At 39.9% G+C, this 14,938-nt stretch overlaps 1 protein-coding gene across 7 annotated transcripts in view; it reads right to left on the reverse strand.

The window, feature by feature from the left end:
* The window catches only part of gpatch2.L (G-patch domain containing 2 L homeolog), a 93,546-nt gene that overhangs the window by 11,409 nt on the left and 67,199 nt on the right, over positions 1–14,938 (reverse strand). For 6 of the 7 annotated variants that reach the window (XM_041562546.1, XM_018262600.2, XM_018262599.2 and 3 more), the window contains exon 9: positions 5,562–5,653. The exons of the other annotated variant lie outside the window; for it this stretch is intronic. In XM_041562546.1, the coding sequence (XP_041418480.1) occupies positions 5,562–5,653 (92 nt within the window). The remainder of the gene's footprint in view (positions 1–5,561; positions 5,654–14,938) is intronic. 7 annotated transcript variants of the gene reach the window in all.

The raw sequence follows: 14,938 nt of genomic DNA on the forward strand, positions 1-14,938 counted from the left end.
AAAATTAGCCGCATTCTGGTTAAATGCTAAAACTAAAGCAACTATATGATAGTAAGTACACATTTCATCTCCTAATATCTCCTGGGAGATGTAGTCCTTTAATGACTCAAGTGCCAACGCTGGCCAATACTGCATTCTATCGACTTGTTTTCAATTTAAACCGTTCCTTTAAAGTTGGAGAAATTAAAACTAGTATTCCCCTCCCCGTTCCAATCCCATTTAATGGAAGGAACACTTAAAAGCATTTTCAGTTGTTCCCATAGGGTAGGCTTTTGATTATGCACTCCCGTGCCCCTGATTTGGGAGCGCATTTAATAAAGAACGACGAAGGAGCAAGGGTGTGTAAGGGGTAGATATGGCTGAGATGAAAAAAAAGACAGAAAGAAAATTGGGACAGCCACTTCTGGTTTCTAATTAAGTCATATATTTAATTATCATAAGTATCACCGTAGCATGGCAGAGAATTATGTGTCAGAAGGGACTTCTCTGGGAATCAGAATGAGTTAGATCAGCCTCTGGGGCAGGAACATGCGTGGAAAGTACTGACTAGGCAGAGCGCTCAGCAAAGTATAAATTAGAAGCATGAAATGGGCAGAAATAAAATATCCGGCACTAAAAAACTTGTGCTGGAAGTGTCATAAAAGTCACTTCCATGTGCTAAAAACTTTACAGCCACTTAGTGTCGTTACAGTGTCTGCTGTTTGTGAGCTGTAAAACGGAGCTTTCCTGTAAACCACAGTATATCCCCCCTTCTCTCTAAGGAAAAAATACTTTTTATTCCAAATATTCCTTGCTCAAAATGCTGGGAGTTGCCTGCATTACCTTACAAGTTACAGGGGAACTATCGCGAAAATGAAAATGTAATATATGCGTCGTCAAACTGAAATAGGAAACTTTCTAAATACAATCAATTAAAAATTCTGCATAATTTCTGAAATAACCAAGTTAATCTTCACTCTCTCAGCATCTGTTTCTCTTCATTTGGTCTTTATGTAGCAGTTGGGTGTCAGATATTCAGTTAGATCCAATATATCTTATTGGGGATCCTTTCCTAGCGGATGTATTAGAGCTCACTCAAATAACTGATTCCAGTACAAACAAAATCTAACAAAATACCTGCCTTTTGCACAAATTCTGCATGTAGAGAGACATGGGGGCCCATTTACTTAGTTCGAGTGAAGGAATGGAATAAAAAAAACTTCGAATTTCAAATGTTTTTTTTTTTGGCTACTTCGACCATCGAATTGGCTAATTCGACCTTCGACTACAACTCAAACGATTCAAACTAAAAATCGTTCGACTATTGCGACCATTTGATAGTCGAAGTACTGTCTCTTTAAAATAAACTTTGACCCCCTAGTTCGCCACCTAAAACCTACCGAAGTCAATGTTAGCCTATGGGGAAGGTCCCCATAGGCTTAGCAATCTTTTTTTGGTCGAAGAAAAATCATTTGATCGATGGACTAAAATCCTTCGATTCGAAGGATTTAATCGTTTGATCGTTATTTTTTCGAATTGCGGTAAATCCTTCGATTCGATAGATTTCCATCCGGCAGTCGAATATCGAGGGTTAATTAACCCTCGATATTCGACCATAAGTAAATTTGCCCCATGATGTCTGGTGATTTAAATAGAGTGAGCTCTAATACATCTTCTAGGCAAAAGGAGCCCCCCTATAAGATATATTGGGTCTGTCAATGGATATTTGACACCCTAATTCTGCACGAAGAGAGAATGAAGAGAAACAGAAGCTGAGAGAGGAATAGTGAAGATAAACTTGATTATTTAATAAACAGTACAGAATATTTAATTGATTGTATCATTTCAGTATGCTAATCATTTTTACTATAGTTCCCCTTTAATTAATGGACAACACCTAACGTTTTGCTGCCCATTGAGCTGGAAAGTGCATGGGTTGCAAACTGCTGGGAATAGCTCCATTTACCTTATTGATACCTACAATTGCGCACAGTTTTGTGCAGCCTATAGGTAAACTTTAAGGGGCTGTTCCAGAATATGTATCCTGAACGTTTTAGGGCATCTCCCTCAGTTTATGAGCAACCTTAGAAAGCTTAGCTTAGTACAGGTATGGGACCTGTTATCCAGAATGCTCGGGACCTGAGGGTTTCCAGATAATGGATCTTTCTGTAATTTGGATCTTCATACCTTAAGTCAACTAGAAAATCATGTAAACATTAAATAAACCCAATAGGCTGGTTTTGCCTCCAATAAGGATTAATTATATCTTAGTTGGGATCAAGTACAAGTTATTGTTTTATTACTACAGAGAAAAAGGAAATCGTTTTTAAAAAATTTGGATCATTTGAATAAAATGGAGTTAACGGGAGACGGCCATTCTGTAATTCGGAGCCTTCTGGATAATGGGTTTCCGGATAACAAATCCCATGTCTGTACAGGCAAATATGAGACGTAATGTGTTTTGGCATCCCTTGGTACAGTTGTGAGCCTGCTAACGAGGTGTCTACTGAATTATACTCATATATTCATATAAAAATAACTTGTGGTAAACCTATGAATGTCACTTGATGACCAGCATCACTTTCATCACTGCCCTGCCCAAAGTATTTTATAAATAACCCAGTTTCATTGCGAATATATTTTGCACTTTACAAGTTTGCCCAGAAACCCATGCAGTCTGAACAGACTGACGGTCAACTGTATGTTTTTTGAGAGGTGTCCAATTTAAAGGAGAACTAAACCCTAAAAATGAATATGGCTTAAAATGACATTTTATATGCTGCACTTATTGCACAAGGCTAAAGTTTCAGCTTGTCAATAGCAGCAATGATCCAGGACTTCAAACTTGTCACAGGGGGTCACCATCTTGGAAAGTGTCTGTGACACTCACATGCTCAGTGGGCTCTGATTGGCTGTTGAGAAGCTAAGCTTAGGGCTCGTCACTAATTATCCAGCAGAAAATGAGCTTCCCCTGTAATATAAGCTGATGCTACAGGTTTGCTGATTATTAAATTCTGATGCTAATTGCACTGGTTTCTGTGCTGCCAAGTAGTAATTATCTGTATTAATTACTAATCAGCCTTATATTGTGACATTTCTATTCTATGTGTACTGTATATTGTGAGTGGCTCCCTAAGCTCAGTAAGTGACAGCAGCACAGAGCATGTGCAGGGAATCAGCAGAAAAGAAGATGGGGAGCTACTGGGGCATCTTTACTTTACTGCTAAAGGGCTGTGGTTGCCTTGGGCTGGTACAGAAGCACAAAACATAATGTACAACATTTCTAGCTACTTATTTAGTTAGGCTTTAGATCTGGTAAGCATATGTAAAGCTCTTGGCTATACATTTATCCCAAATATTGATGGGGAAAGGAAACGCAACAAATAGAAGCAATGAGACAGCTTGAGAAACAGGGCAGTTCCTGCTGAGTATCAACATATTGATATAACTTAGTTGCTTGGGACTTTCGTTCATCTGATGAGCAAGTGACTGCGGTTGGCACCGCTTGGGTAAGAAATGGAGGCAAGATTGGGAGATTGTCAGCTTCTGGGTAGTAACGAGTAAAAACTCCCCTGGTTCTTATTTATTAGGCCTGACATAATGACTTGTCTAATCTGATTTCAATGTCAGGAGCCACGTATTTTGCTAGGATTTTGGCAGTCTCCCAAATCTCGGACGTTCACAGGAAAGACTGCATGTGCCAAAACACAATAGGTGCACCCCCACCCATAGCGGAGATGATAAATATTCTCTGCTTCCTTCCATACAAGATGGTATATACCTGTATACTTGGTATGCTATACTTACTGTTATACATTATAGATGTTAACCATTTAACATTTTACAGTACAGGTATGGGACCTGTTATCCAGAATGCTCAGGACCTAGGGTTTTCCGGATAACAGATCTTTCCATAATTTGGATCTTCATACCTTAAGTCTACTAGAAAATCATGTAAACATTAAATAAACCCAATAGGCTGGCTTTGTTTCCAATAAGGATTAATTATATCTTAGTTGGGATCAAGTACAAGCGACTGTTTTATTATTACACAGAAAAAAGGAAATAATATTTAAAAATTTGGATAAAACGGAGCCTTTCAGTAATTCAGAGCTTTCTGGATAACAGGTTTATGGAGAACGGATCACCTGTGCCATGACTTTGGGACAATGACATTTGACTGGTTTTACATTGGACATAGTACCCATGTGCAGTTTAGATTAAGACACAATTTATTGTTTTAAACCTTATATGAAATTGGGCGTAGACGCTCCCAGACAGCTTAACTGCAACTTTCAGCGCAATTTCATCAGATTGGCAATCGTGAGCATTTTGAAGCACGGGGTGGGCCAACATATGCAAATTAGGGGTGGGGAAAATTTTTACTTCCTTGTTTTGTGATTTCCCTCCCCCTAATTTGCATATGCAAATCAGGACTCGTATTCGGCTGAATCCGAATCCTGCTGAAAAAGGCCGAATTCCGAACTGGAACCTGGACTCGGTGAATCCCTAGTAGCAAACTTTATAAAGGATTTTAAAAGTTATTTGTAAATGTATTTAATACTGAAAACATTATCAGTCAGTCCAGTTCCTAAGAAACTAAGAAAGCAGACTACCGCTGCATTGTTGCAATGGTATACATTAGTGGTGTGCGGGTCGAGAAGTTCAAACCTGCAAACGACACCTCCCAACCCAGTGTTCCCCTTTATAGACCCACCCTGCGGTGATGTCACTAAAGGGGCTGGCACCAATCTATAGGGGCCAGGGGCCAGAAGCCGGCAGTGCTAGGTCGCTCCTGAAGATTTTGTGCAGGAGCCAGCCCAGACCTGCCAACCTGTGGGTCCCGGGGCCAGCCCGCACATCACTAGTATACATAGTCAGAACCAGCAGTGCAGAGAGTGGCAAAGGAGAGACACCGACTGCTTTTAATAGCAATTTTAAGATACAATTATTTTTAAAGGAACAATTCAGTGTAAAAATAAAATTGGGTAAATAGATAGGCTGTGCAAAATAACAAATGTTTCTAATATAGTTAGTTAGCCAAAAATGTAATGTATAAAGGCTGGAGTGACTGGATGTCTAACAGAACAGAACACTACTTCCTGCTTTTCAGCTCTATAACTCTGAGTTAGTCAGTGACTATAAGGAGGGCCACATGGGACATAACTGTTCAGTGAATTTGCAATTGATCCTCAGCATTCAGCTCAGATTCAAAAGCAACAGTTATGTCCCATGTGGCCCCCCTTATAGTCACTGACTAACTCCGAGTTAGCGAGCTGAAAAGCAGGAAGTTGTATTCTGGCTATTATGTTACACATCCAGTCACTCCAGCCTTTATACATTACATTTTTGCCTAAATATATTAGAAACATTTTTTATTTTGCACAGCCTATCTACTAACCCTATTTTATTTTTATACTGAACTATTCCTTTAACACTGAAATAAAGTCTACCTGAATATTGATCTAAAATTAAATCTGCATTCGCAATTCACCTCGGATTCTGATGTAAAACCTATACATCTTAGAACAGCCTCTGGCGAGCATTACGCGTAAAATGCAAGTCCATTTCCCGACACTTACCTGAGGCTGTAGGTCCTGGAAGGGGGGCGGCGTTTTTTCTTCTTCGTTTGATGTCCCCGATGAACAAAGACCCTAAATGGACGCTCGTTTGTCTGAAAGTAATTAACAAAAGACACCAGTCAACAAAGAGGGGGGAAAAACGGCCGGCCAAATATATGTCCCGTATAATCTGATCTTAAATCAAAGGCTTCCCGCGGACGATGAGACTGTATAATAAAGCCACCAATCTTGTTTATATCGAAACATAATTATGTTTGTTGACAAGCGCTCAGCGCATAAACGCACCGTCATAAATTGTTACTGGAATGAATAATATAAAAGGAATGCTTTTTAATTTTCGGATCTGGCAATCTTCCTACCACCATGGGGGGAAAAAAAAAAACAAGGAAGGGAAAGAGAGTCTTGTGACAGGTAAATAGCCAGGATTAATTATGGAAGGAGATCACAATATTGTTTGTGGGTTATCAATTGGATACTAATGCCTTTCTGTCACATCGACATTTATTACACGGATAGCGCCATCCATATATTTTAAGGTAATCTGCAAAAGGAAATGATTTTCTATGGGAAGCAATATAAAATACAATTATTGCTAATTGCTGTAAGCACCTTGTTCCCTCACCCTCATTTTTTTTATTAAACTTAATGAAGAACTAGAAAGAGATGGCCAGACAAATTGACGGCCAACGAAATCCCAGGCATCCAACGCTAATGCAGTGGCACTTGATATTTGTCAACATCCATATTTATATTATTGTATTAGAGAGGGTACAGAGAAGGGCAACTAAGCTGGTAAAAGGTATGGGAAATCTTAGCTATGAGGAAAGACTGGCCAAGTTGGGGATGTTCACGCTGGAGAAGAGGTGTTTAAGGGGTGATATGATAACTATGTATAAATATATAAGGGGATCATATAATAATCTCTTGGGGAACCAAATCTGGTTATGGTGAGAAGGGCTGAAAGGAGCCAAAAAACCCTTAGCTAACAATTATATGCAAAGTGATGCCTTCTGGAACCAGAAGGTATTTACTTGTCTCATGCCACACACACAGCACTGCCTAGATACCAAAAATGAGAGTTTTGATTTTCCCATAAGGCATCATGGGCGGAGACATGAAAATCACTCCTTTGTGTCCCTTTGGCCAACTATGCATCCAGAACCGCTGGTTTTTATAGCACAGATACAGCCTAATGGTTCAGAGCCATATCTCCAAAGTTGCAGACAGCCTGTTTCCATCTTGTTAGATCTCATCAGTGCAAGATATTGGAACATGGCTTCTGAGAGGTAGGACTTGGAGAGTAGCAAAATGGGGAACCAAATCTGGTTATGGTGAGAAGGGCTCCAAAAAGCCCTTAGCTAACTATTATATGCCTTCTGTCTCATGCCATAGACACAGCACTCTTAAAACTCTAATTTTTGGTATCTAGGCAGTATGGCATGAGAAGTAAATACCTTCTGAATTCCAGAAGGCATCACTTTGTCGGTTGGTAAAAATCCAACCTTCCCGATCGATATCGTGGCCAGATAACGATCGGGAAGACCCGTCGGAAGCCCCCATACACGGGCAGATAAGCTGTCAAATCGGTCCAAACGACCGATATCGGCAGCTTTATCTGCCCGTGTATGGCCACCATAAGGGCTTTTTGGCTCCTTTCAGCCAACAAAAACTGGATCATAAAGGCTATTAACACCTTCAAATGGTTCAAGGAACCTTTGCCATTGACTTTAACATGACCTCAACAGGTTTTAGATGGTGTATTTTCAGATTCAAGCTATTTCCAGGGTCGGGGTATAATAAATCTTGAAAATATTGAGTTTGAAAAAAAAAAAACAAAAAAAAACTCATCCGAAAATGTGAATGTTGACCAAAAAAAAATATATGGAATTGTTGTGGTAGACACAACTCGATCCTTAATAAATAACCCCCTATAAGTCACTTTAGATAGTGGACTTGGGTAAGGTTCCGGTTAACAAAATTTCAGACCTGCTGATTCCCTGCCAGACTACTGGCAGGGAATGCTGGGAGTTGCATTTCTAAGCAGATGGATGAATAAAGACTGAATAAAGTTTGTTAAAGCTCAATATTTATTGAAAACAATGCTGCTGAATACTTTGGCATAAAAAGTAGCATTTTTTTGTACATTTATGCCGGTAAATTCTTCCTGAACATATGGGTATTATAGATCTCTAACCAAAATCATACAAAAAAAAACCCTCCGGTCTTCCTCCACTGTTAAATACTTCTAAACTTGCCAGGAAAAACATTGCGTTTGGGCACAAAGACCAGACAGCCAAAGTAAACAGATTACAATATATTAAAATATTTATTTTTGTTGTCACGGATTCTTTGTTTAGTTTATATAAAGTTTTTTCCCTTCGCTTGTGTTCCTATTGGTTGTTGTACCTGAATGTTTGTCTTCCATCAATGTGTTTGTAACCTATAACTAAGTGCCTTGCAGCATGAAACGCGCAGGGCAGCACTTTTTTCTTTTTTTTTAAGGACTTGTAAGATAAATAAAGATATTATTATCTGTATGCTGGGGGTTGTTTGTGCTTGCCCTGTTTATCTTCTGTTATTGGTTGAACTTGCTCCACTCAGGTCAGAGAAGAATTCAGAGGCATCTTGTACCATGATCGCAATTGAAACCAAATATTCTTGCAATGTCATTCCTTAGACTGCCGTCCAGAGGCCGTATTAAACCCCAGAGAGAATGTTGTCCAGCTCACCAAAAGGATAAATACAGTTAAATTCTAAAACTCTATCCTACTTTACCCGGATACACATGGCTGGTGTTTTACATTCCGACAGCTCAGCGTCTGATCTCTTAATAATGTTCTCTTTGTCTAGAGAAGAGCTGGCACACACTCGCCTCATATCATTTGCCCTTCACCTGAAATTGTTAATGTTGTACACTGTTTAAGGACACCAAATTATCAGTCTGACAATTGGCTTTCTTCTAATTCGTCTCCTTTCATTAGAGCTTAACTGCTACGTTGCTTCCCAGTATTTTTTAGGGATTCATCCGTCATGATGAAAATAATTTGCCTAAAAGAAGAAAATTCTTGCTCTGTACTCATGTTCCATTCTGCCTGCCTGAAACATGATCAGCCATCCTCAGGTGGATAATTAGATTTGTAGCGATAACTTAACTATAGCGAAGCTGCTATTGTCCAAGTACTACAATCCGAAACCAGGCACCGACCAGAATGGATAATTAAGACTGTGACTCTCCAGCTGTACCTAAAATACAATTCCCATCATCCCCAGAAGGCATTCAGTTGACAAATCGATGCTGAGCTTCTGCCTAAACCAGAATTGTTTCATTTAATTAACCACCTTGGAAGAATATTCCAAAAATTGTACCCAGATGCCTCCCACAATGTCACTGCTGAGCAATTCTTGCTAATTTGGTTGCTTGGTGTTCCGGCTTTGCCCTCTATCTTTATACTTGATGGCAGAAAACTCTGTAATATTCCAATTCAATACAAGTCTCTAGCATGTTCAACTGTGCTGTTCCAAATGCAATAATGTGGTTGCAACCTTGATATGAGCTAAGAGAGGTCCTGATCAAAGGTACGGCTTACAAGTTGCCTTCAAATAAAAAACACCAGAGACAACCACCGCCTTAAACACCCTCCGATCTACATCTGTCCTGCCATGTTGATTCCTACAATTCACTCTCATCACTAGCTAAGGTTATCTTCTACACTTGTACTTCTCATCATACCAAACCTCAAACCTGCAACTTAATAAATCTAGGCTAAAAGTTTCACCATCCATCTTGTAAAGCACTTTTACAACTCAATCTATACAATCATTTATCCCACAAGCAGCACAATCTGCCCCTGTATGGTCACCTTGGGTGTTCTCTTGAACTACTTTGTAATATTTATTACCATAAGTTTAGTCTTCCTTGCTCCTTGGAAACAGTAACATTTTTAAAGATCCACCTCATCAGATTTAAGAGTACCAATTCCTACCTAAGACAAGGATAGGTAACCACAGGTACTTTAGATATTAGTGAATCACTTACAGAAATCTTCTAGGTCGGGATGAAAGTTATAGAGTCAAGACATGTCGGAGGAAGCAGGACAAAGGGCAAACATAACACCAACTGCTAGAACAGAGAAGATGCCCAAAGGACCCCAACTAAGCCAGGATCTCATGGGGTACAACGTTTAGCATTTTCTGTTTCACGGTTCTGAACTAGGTGTGGGCTTCTTGTGCTTCCTATATAAACTGCTGTTGAACATTGGATCACCAAGGACCTTGGAGGCAGCACTGTGATTGGTTTCCTACATTAGTGCTTGGGTTGTCCTACATTGATTAAAGTCATTGTATAGATATTTGCGATGACCATCTAAATCTCTCTCTCTCTCTCTATATAAAAACAGGGATTCATTTATCCAACTTACTTGCTAAATTACACCATAGTTGCTGCATAGTGCAACTTCTTACAGTTATTGCATCAAGAATAAAAGGTGATGAAGAACCCATGAAATCTCCACAAAAATACACTGGCTGAAGGGCATGTGAGTGGCTTAGAATCATGTTACATATTGCAATTAGCACAAGTCCTAGCAGCATATTCACCAAGAGATTTCCACTATTACAAACCCTTTACTCTTTTGTGAACACTCGGTTTGCTCTGTTTCACTTATATTGCACAGTACATCTTAAGAGCTGGCACTATATAAATGAAAACAATTGCTTACATTCATGCAAGGTTTTATACTCTTGATAAGCTTCTAGCCTTCCCAACAATACCATCCATTAAGGAAAACACATCAGTGAGTAGAATAAAAACAGAAGTGAATAAATTGGCCAATTGAGTCCAAAGACCTATGTTCAAATGGTAAGAGCCTGGAATCCCTGAGTAATTCTACTAGGAATTGATTAGCTGCTAGGCTGCATTGAGATATCTAGATTATTGATCAGTCAGATTATAGTAATCAGGCTGCCCTAAAAAGCTGAATCCTTTAGGCACAAGCAAAAGAAATATCAGTAATAACATTAAGTAAAGGCCGCTTGGTTATTGTTGTCACCCAATCATGTAGAACACAGCAGTTACTTTTTAATTTAAAATCAATGTCTAAAAACAGCTTTGTTCCTTCATAATAAATGTATCATTTGCTTTTCAGCACACATTTTCATCAAGATCCAAGGTGAGAAATGTGTAATTTTCTCCTGCTGCGTATACAGAGATTCTTTCTGCAGAAAGCAAAGTATGTATGATAAAGCCACCGACCAGGCCACCGTACTTTGAAGATATCCCCTATGATCATTCAGCTGCTAGAAATGATAAACATCAATGATATAGAAACTGAGTAACACTTGGAGTGTGAAAGGAGTACTACGATCTAGACATTGGCTCCTCCTCTTCCTCCTATTTACACCCAGCTTCTCTGTTCCAACTTTTCTGCTACATCTCTCATATTTCTTCCTCACGTCAACCTTCTCCTCTTCCCTACTTCTCTCTCTACTTTGATCCAATACTTTTGCGTTTCTACTTTTTTCATTTTTTTTGATGCTATAAAAAAACCTCAGTGAACCTTTGAAGACCAATTGGAGGACCCCAAGTAGGGATTTCCATTGTGGAATTCCTGCCTACATAGTACAACGCCACTGTCATGCATCACTTACATGAAGGAGTATGGACAAACCTGTCCAGGTGAATGCCTGCATACAAACATGCCCATCCAACCCTGAAGGCCACCGATCATGTTCACTGGTTATGGTAGGGCAATTGATCATGAAACCAGCAATAGGGTAATGTAAAACCTTACCTGTGGCCCTTTAGGCCAACTTCTAGCACTTAGGACCTATTGAAAGGTTGCTCATACTCAAAGTAACTAAGAAAGGCTTTGATGAGAAGTCAAAGTGAGACAATAACATGGAATATGTGGTCCAGACTCAACCATCTAGCCTAAAAATCTGGCATTGGAAGGAATGTCAACAACAGGCACCGGAGCAAACAGTGTCAAGTGGAATCATTTTAAATGGTAAAAAATAAGAAAATAAAAGGAGCTTGCTGTTCTTTTTTTATTTTTTCTAGAAACGGAGGACTGAGAGCACAGTTAAAGCTGCCCTCTGGAAAGGAACTTTTCCTGAGCAGATAGAGACGGGCTCGGGGAACAAACAGATGTGACTATGGTCCCCGGCGTTTGGCAAGAACGCTCATTGTCAATAAGAAAAATATAGGCACGGACAGGGCATCAGCTGCACCACAGCGGAGAAGGCCTGAGAGTGTCAGAATAGCAGTAAAGGAGCTGGCAGCGGCGGGGAAAGGTTACAGAAGCCACAGTGATGTGAACTTGCTCCGGTTAGCCAAGAATTGGCCTGTTAATTACAGCTTTAAGTATTCCCAAGCACAGTCCATCAATTTAACTCACCTAGCGAGGATTTATCATTAACAGAAATATGTGGAAGAGCATTTCACAGGGAAGCAATCGCCGAGTTAACAAATAATTGTCTGCGGGTTTTTTTTTTATCCTCCTAATTTAATGTATGTGCTGTGCAGTCGGTGCACGTAAGGCTGAGATGATTCCTGTAATATTTGCCATATTGTAAAAGCATAGCAACAGTGTATCCGGCATCAGACCAGGAGGAGTCTGGCTGAAATTCAGCTGGAGCACTTGCTTAAATCATTTAACCCCTGTACTGATGGCCATTGCTCAAATTAGTCACATGAATTGGAGCCAACTCTGCCCCATTGCATGTAACTAGTTGTTTACTAGATGTTAATAGTGGTCAGGGATGTCCAGGGTGGAAAAGTAGCAGTTACAAAAGTACATACAAAGTAACTAAAGTTATTGTCAGATTGTACAAACCCAGATGGCAGATTTACAGCTGTGCTGTCAAACTGCCAACTGGACCTGATAAAGTGAGAAGGGTAATATGGTAGAAGATTTCTGCAAACTAAATAGCTGTAACTTTAAAGCGATACTGACACGTTCCTATTAAAATCACAGGAACATGTTTGTGTCAATGAAGAGGAGCTGCACGCCAAATATCTGCAGCCAAAAGCCCCCCAAAGCCGCCCCCAGCCTGGCAAACCTTAATGAAGCCGCTGGTTTATGGGTGGCGCGATCCTTCCATAGGCTGGAGTCCTGTTTTCATTTGTAAGTAGCCTATGGAAGGATCGCGCCACCCCCAGACCAGTATGACAAACACCCGCAAATTATATGCATTACCAGCGACAGAATCAAACTGATATATATATACATACATAATAGTGTAACTATCAGCCTACTATAGTTCCAGGGGTACTTAGGGCAACAATAAGCATTCACCCCAAATCTCCCCCTAACTGGCCTTCAGGCTGTCCCCCCTTAGCTCATAACAAGGTAACAGATATATAGAAACATTGGGGTAACGGTCATCCTGCTATAGTTCCAGGGGTACCCAGGGCACAAATAAGCACTCACCCCAAATCTCCCCCTAACTGGCCTTCAGACTGGGGCCCCTTAGCTCATAACAAGGTTACAGATATATAGAAACATTGGGGTAACAGTCACCCTGCTATAGTTCCAGGGGTACCCAGGGCACAAATAAGTACTCACCCCAAATCTCCCCCTAACTGGCCTTCAGACTGGGGCCCCTTAGCTCATAACAAGGTTACAGATATATAGAAACATTGGGGTAACAGTCACCCTGCTATAGTTCCAGGGGTACCCAGGGCACAAATAAGTACTCACCCCAAATCTCTCCCTAACTGGCCTGCAGACTGGGCCCCTCATAACAAGGTCACAGCTTGGGGCAAGTCTACCTGATGTAGTTCCACATGTATCCAGTACAGCATCTAATTGGGGGCAAATCTCCAGTGAATATTCCACTAGAGAGGGTGAGGAATACAAGGTATGTCTTGACTTGGGAAGGTCCTATTTAGGATTAGGAATCAGGGAACTTTCAGTCCTGCAAAAGTGCTGGGATTCATCTGAATCCTGAAACAAATTCTGTTTTGGTGCATCTATTTCAAAACTAAAAGTTAGTTTGACTAGGTCTATGTCTAAGGCATGCAAACAGATTCCAAATTTCTAGGCTTAATGTTCTATTTACAAAACAGAACAGTGAATTTTCCATAACAAAAAGTCCATTAAGCAGCCATAAAAGCTTACTTGGTTTCCTGCTGAAACGAATGTGGTGATGAATCTGCAGGTTGATGGATCCGGTCCCTACTACTGTCTGCCTTTGCCACGAAACAAGGCTTTTGTCCTGCCTTTTTAGTGATTTATCCTGCCTTTCCAATCGGCTTCCTCTAGAGATCCCCGGGCTGTAATTGGGAACCAAAACATTCCCAAGAACTTGGCACCGCAGCCTCACTGTCCTTACAAAGGATAATGCATTGTTTTCGTCTTGCCTCTAATTAGTTATTTAAGCATATGTTCAGCATTTAGCAATAAATGTTTGCTTTCTCCCCAAGCTCGAGACAGCTGTCCAACATTTGAATGCCAGAAAACATTAAAATATCAACATCTGTTGAATTATGGTAATTTAGTGGAATATAATGGAGAGCAACTAGAAACTGATCACATTCTGATTCCAAACTGAAACAAAGGAAACCCAATATATCAATGGCTGCACATGACTATATATATATATATATATATATATATATATATATATATATATATATATATATATATATATATATATATATATATATATATATATATATATATATATATATATATATATATATATATATATATATATATATATATCGTATCAACTCCACACCCGTCTGTAATAATTTTAATTGATTTACAACAACAGTAATTGCTAAGGAACAATCTTGGGAGGCAAGAACTCACTCCTCTGTATTTGCTGTATGTACATCTGAAGGGCCTCCTGTTAGAGTCCTGCACGGAACCAATACCGCATACTTAAGCTGGCCATATACGCTAAGGTCCGATTTTTTTTTGGACCGTGTGTGGAGAGTCCGGACATTTTTCGATGGCGGAGATCAGTCGTTCAGTCGATCGGACAGGTTGTTCGGCTGCCAATAATATCTCTGCACGTATTACCGATCGTACGATTTTCACTGTCACTAGTTTTGTCGGACATAACTTTTGTACGATTGACGTCACATCGGCAGAACATCGGCTGAATGGTTAGTGGCAGGTCGGGAGATGGGAAAGTACGATCGTTCGAGGATTCGAACTATCGGATCTTTGCATCTATGTCCAGCTTTACCCGCAACCTGATCCACTGACCATCAAGAAACAGGAAGTGCTGTCATTGTAAACCTGATTTGACATCATTATAAGTAAGCGTGATAAGAAAAAAATGGCTAAAATACGAAGTTCTGGCATTTTAAACCGGAAGTGACATCATTCGTAGGCTTGATCAGAAAAAAAGGAGTAAAACTCACT

The sequence above is a fragment of the Xenopus laevis genome, chromosome 5L (assembly GCF_017654675.1).
Source record: "Xenopus laevis strain J_2021 chromosome 5L, Xenopus_laevis_v10.1, whole genome shotgun sequence".
Taxonomy (NCBI): Eukaryota; Metazoa; Chordata; class Amphibia; order Anura; family Pipidae; genus Xenopus; species Xenopus laevis.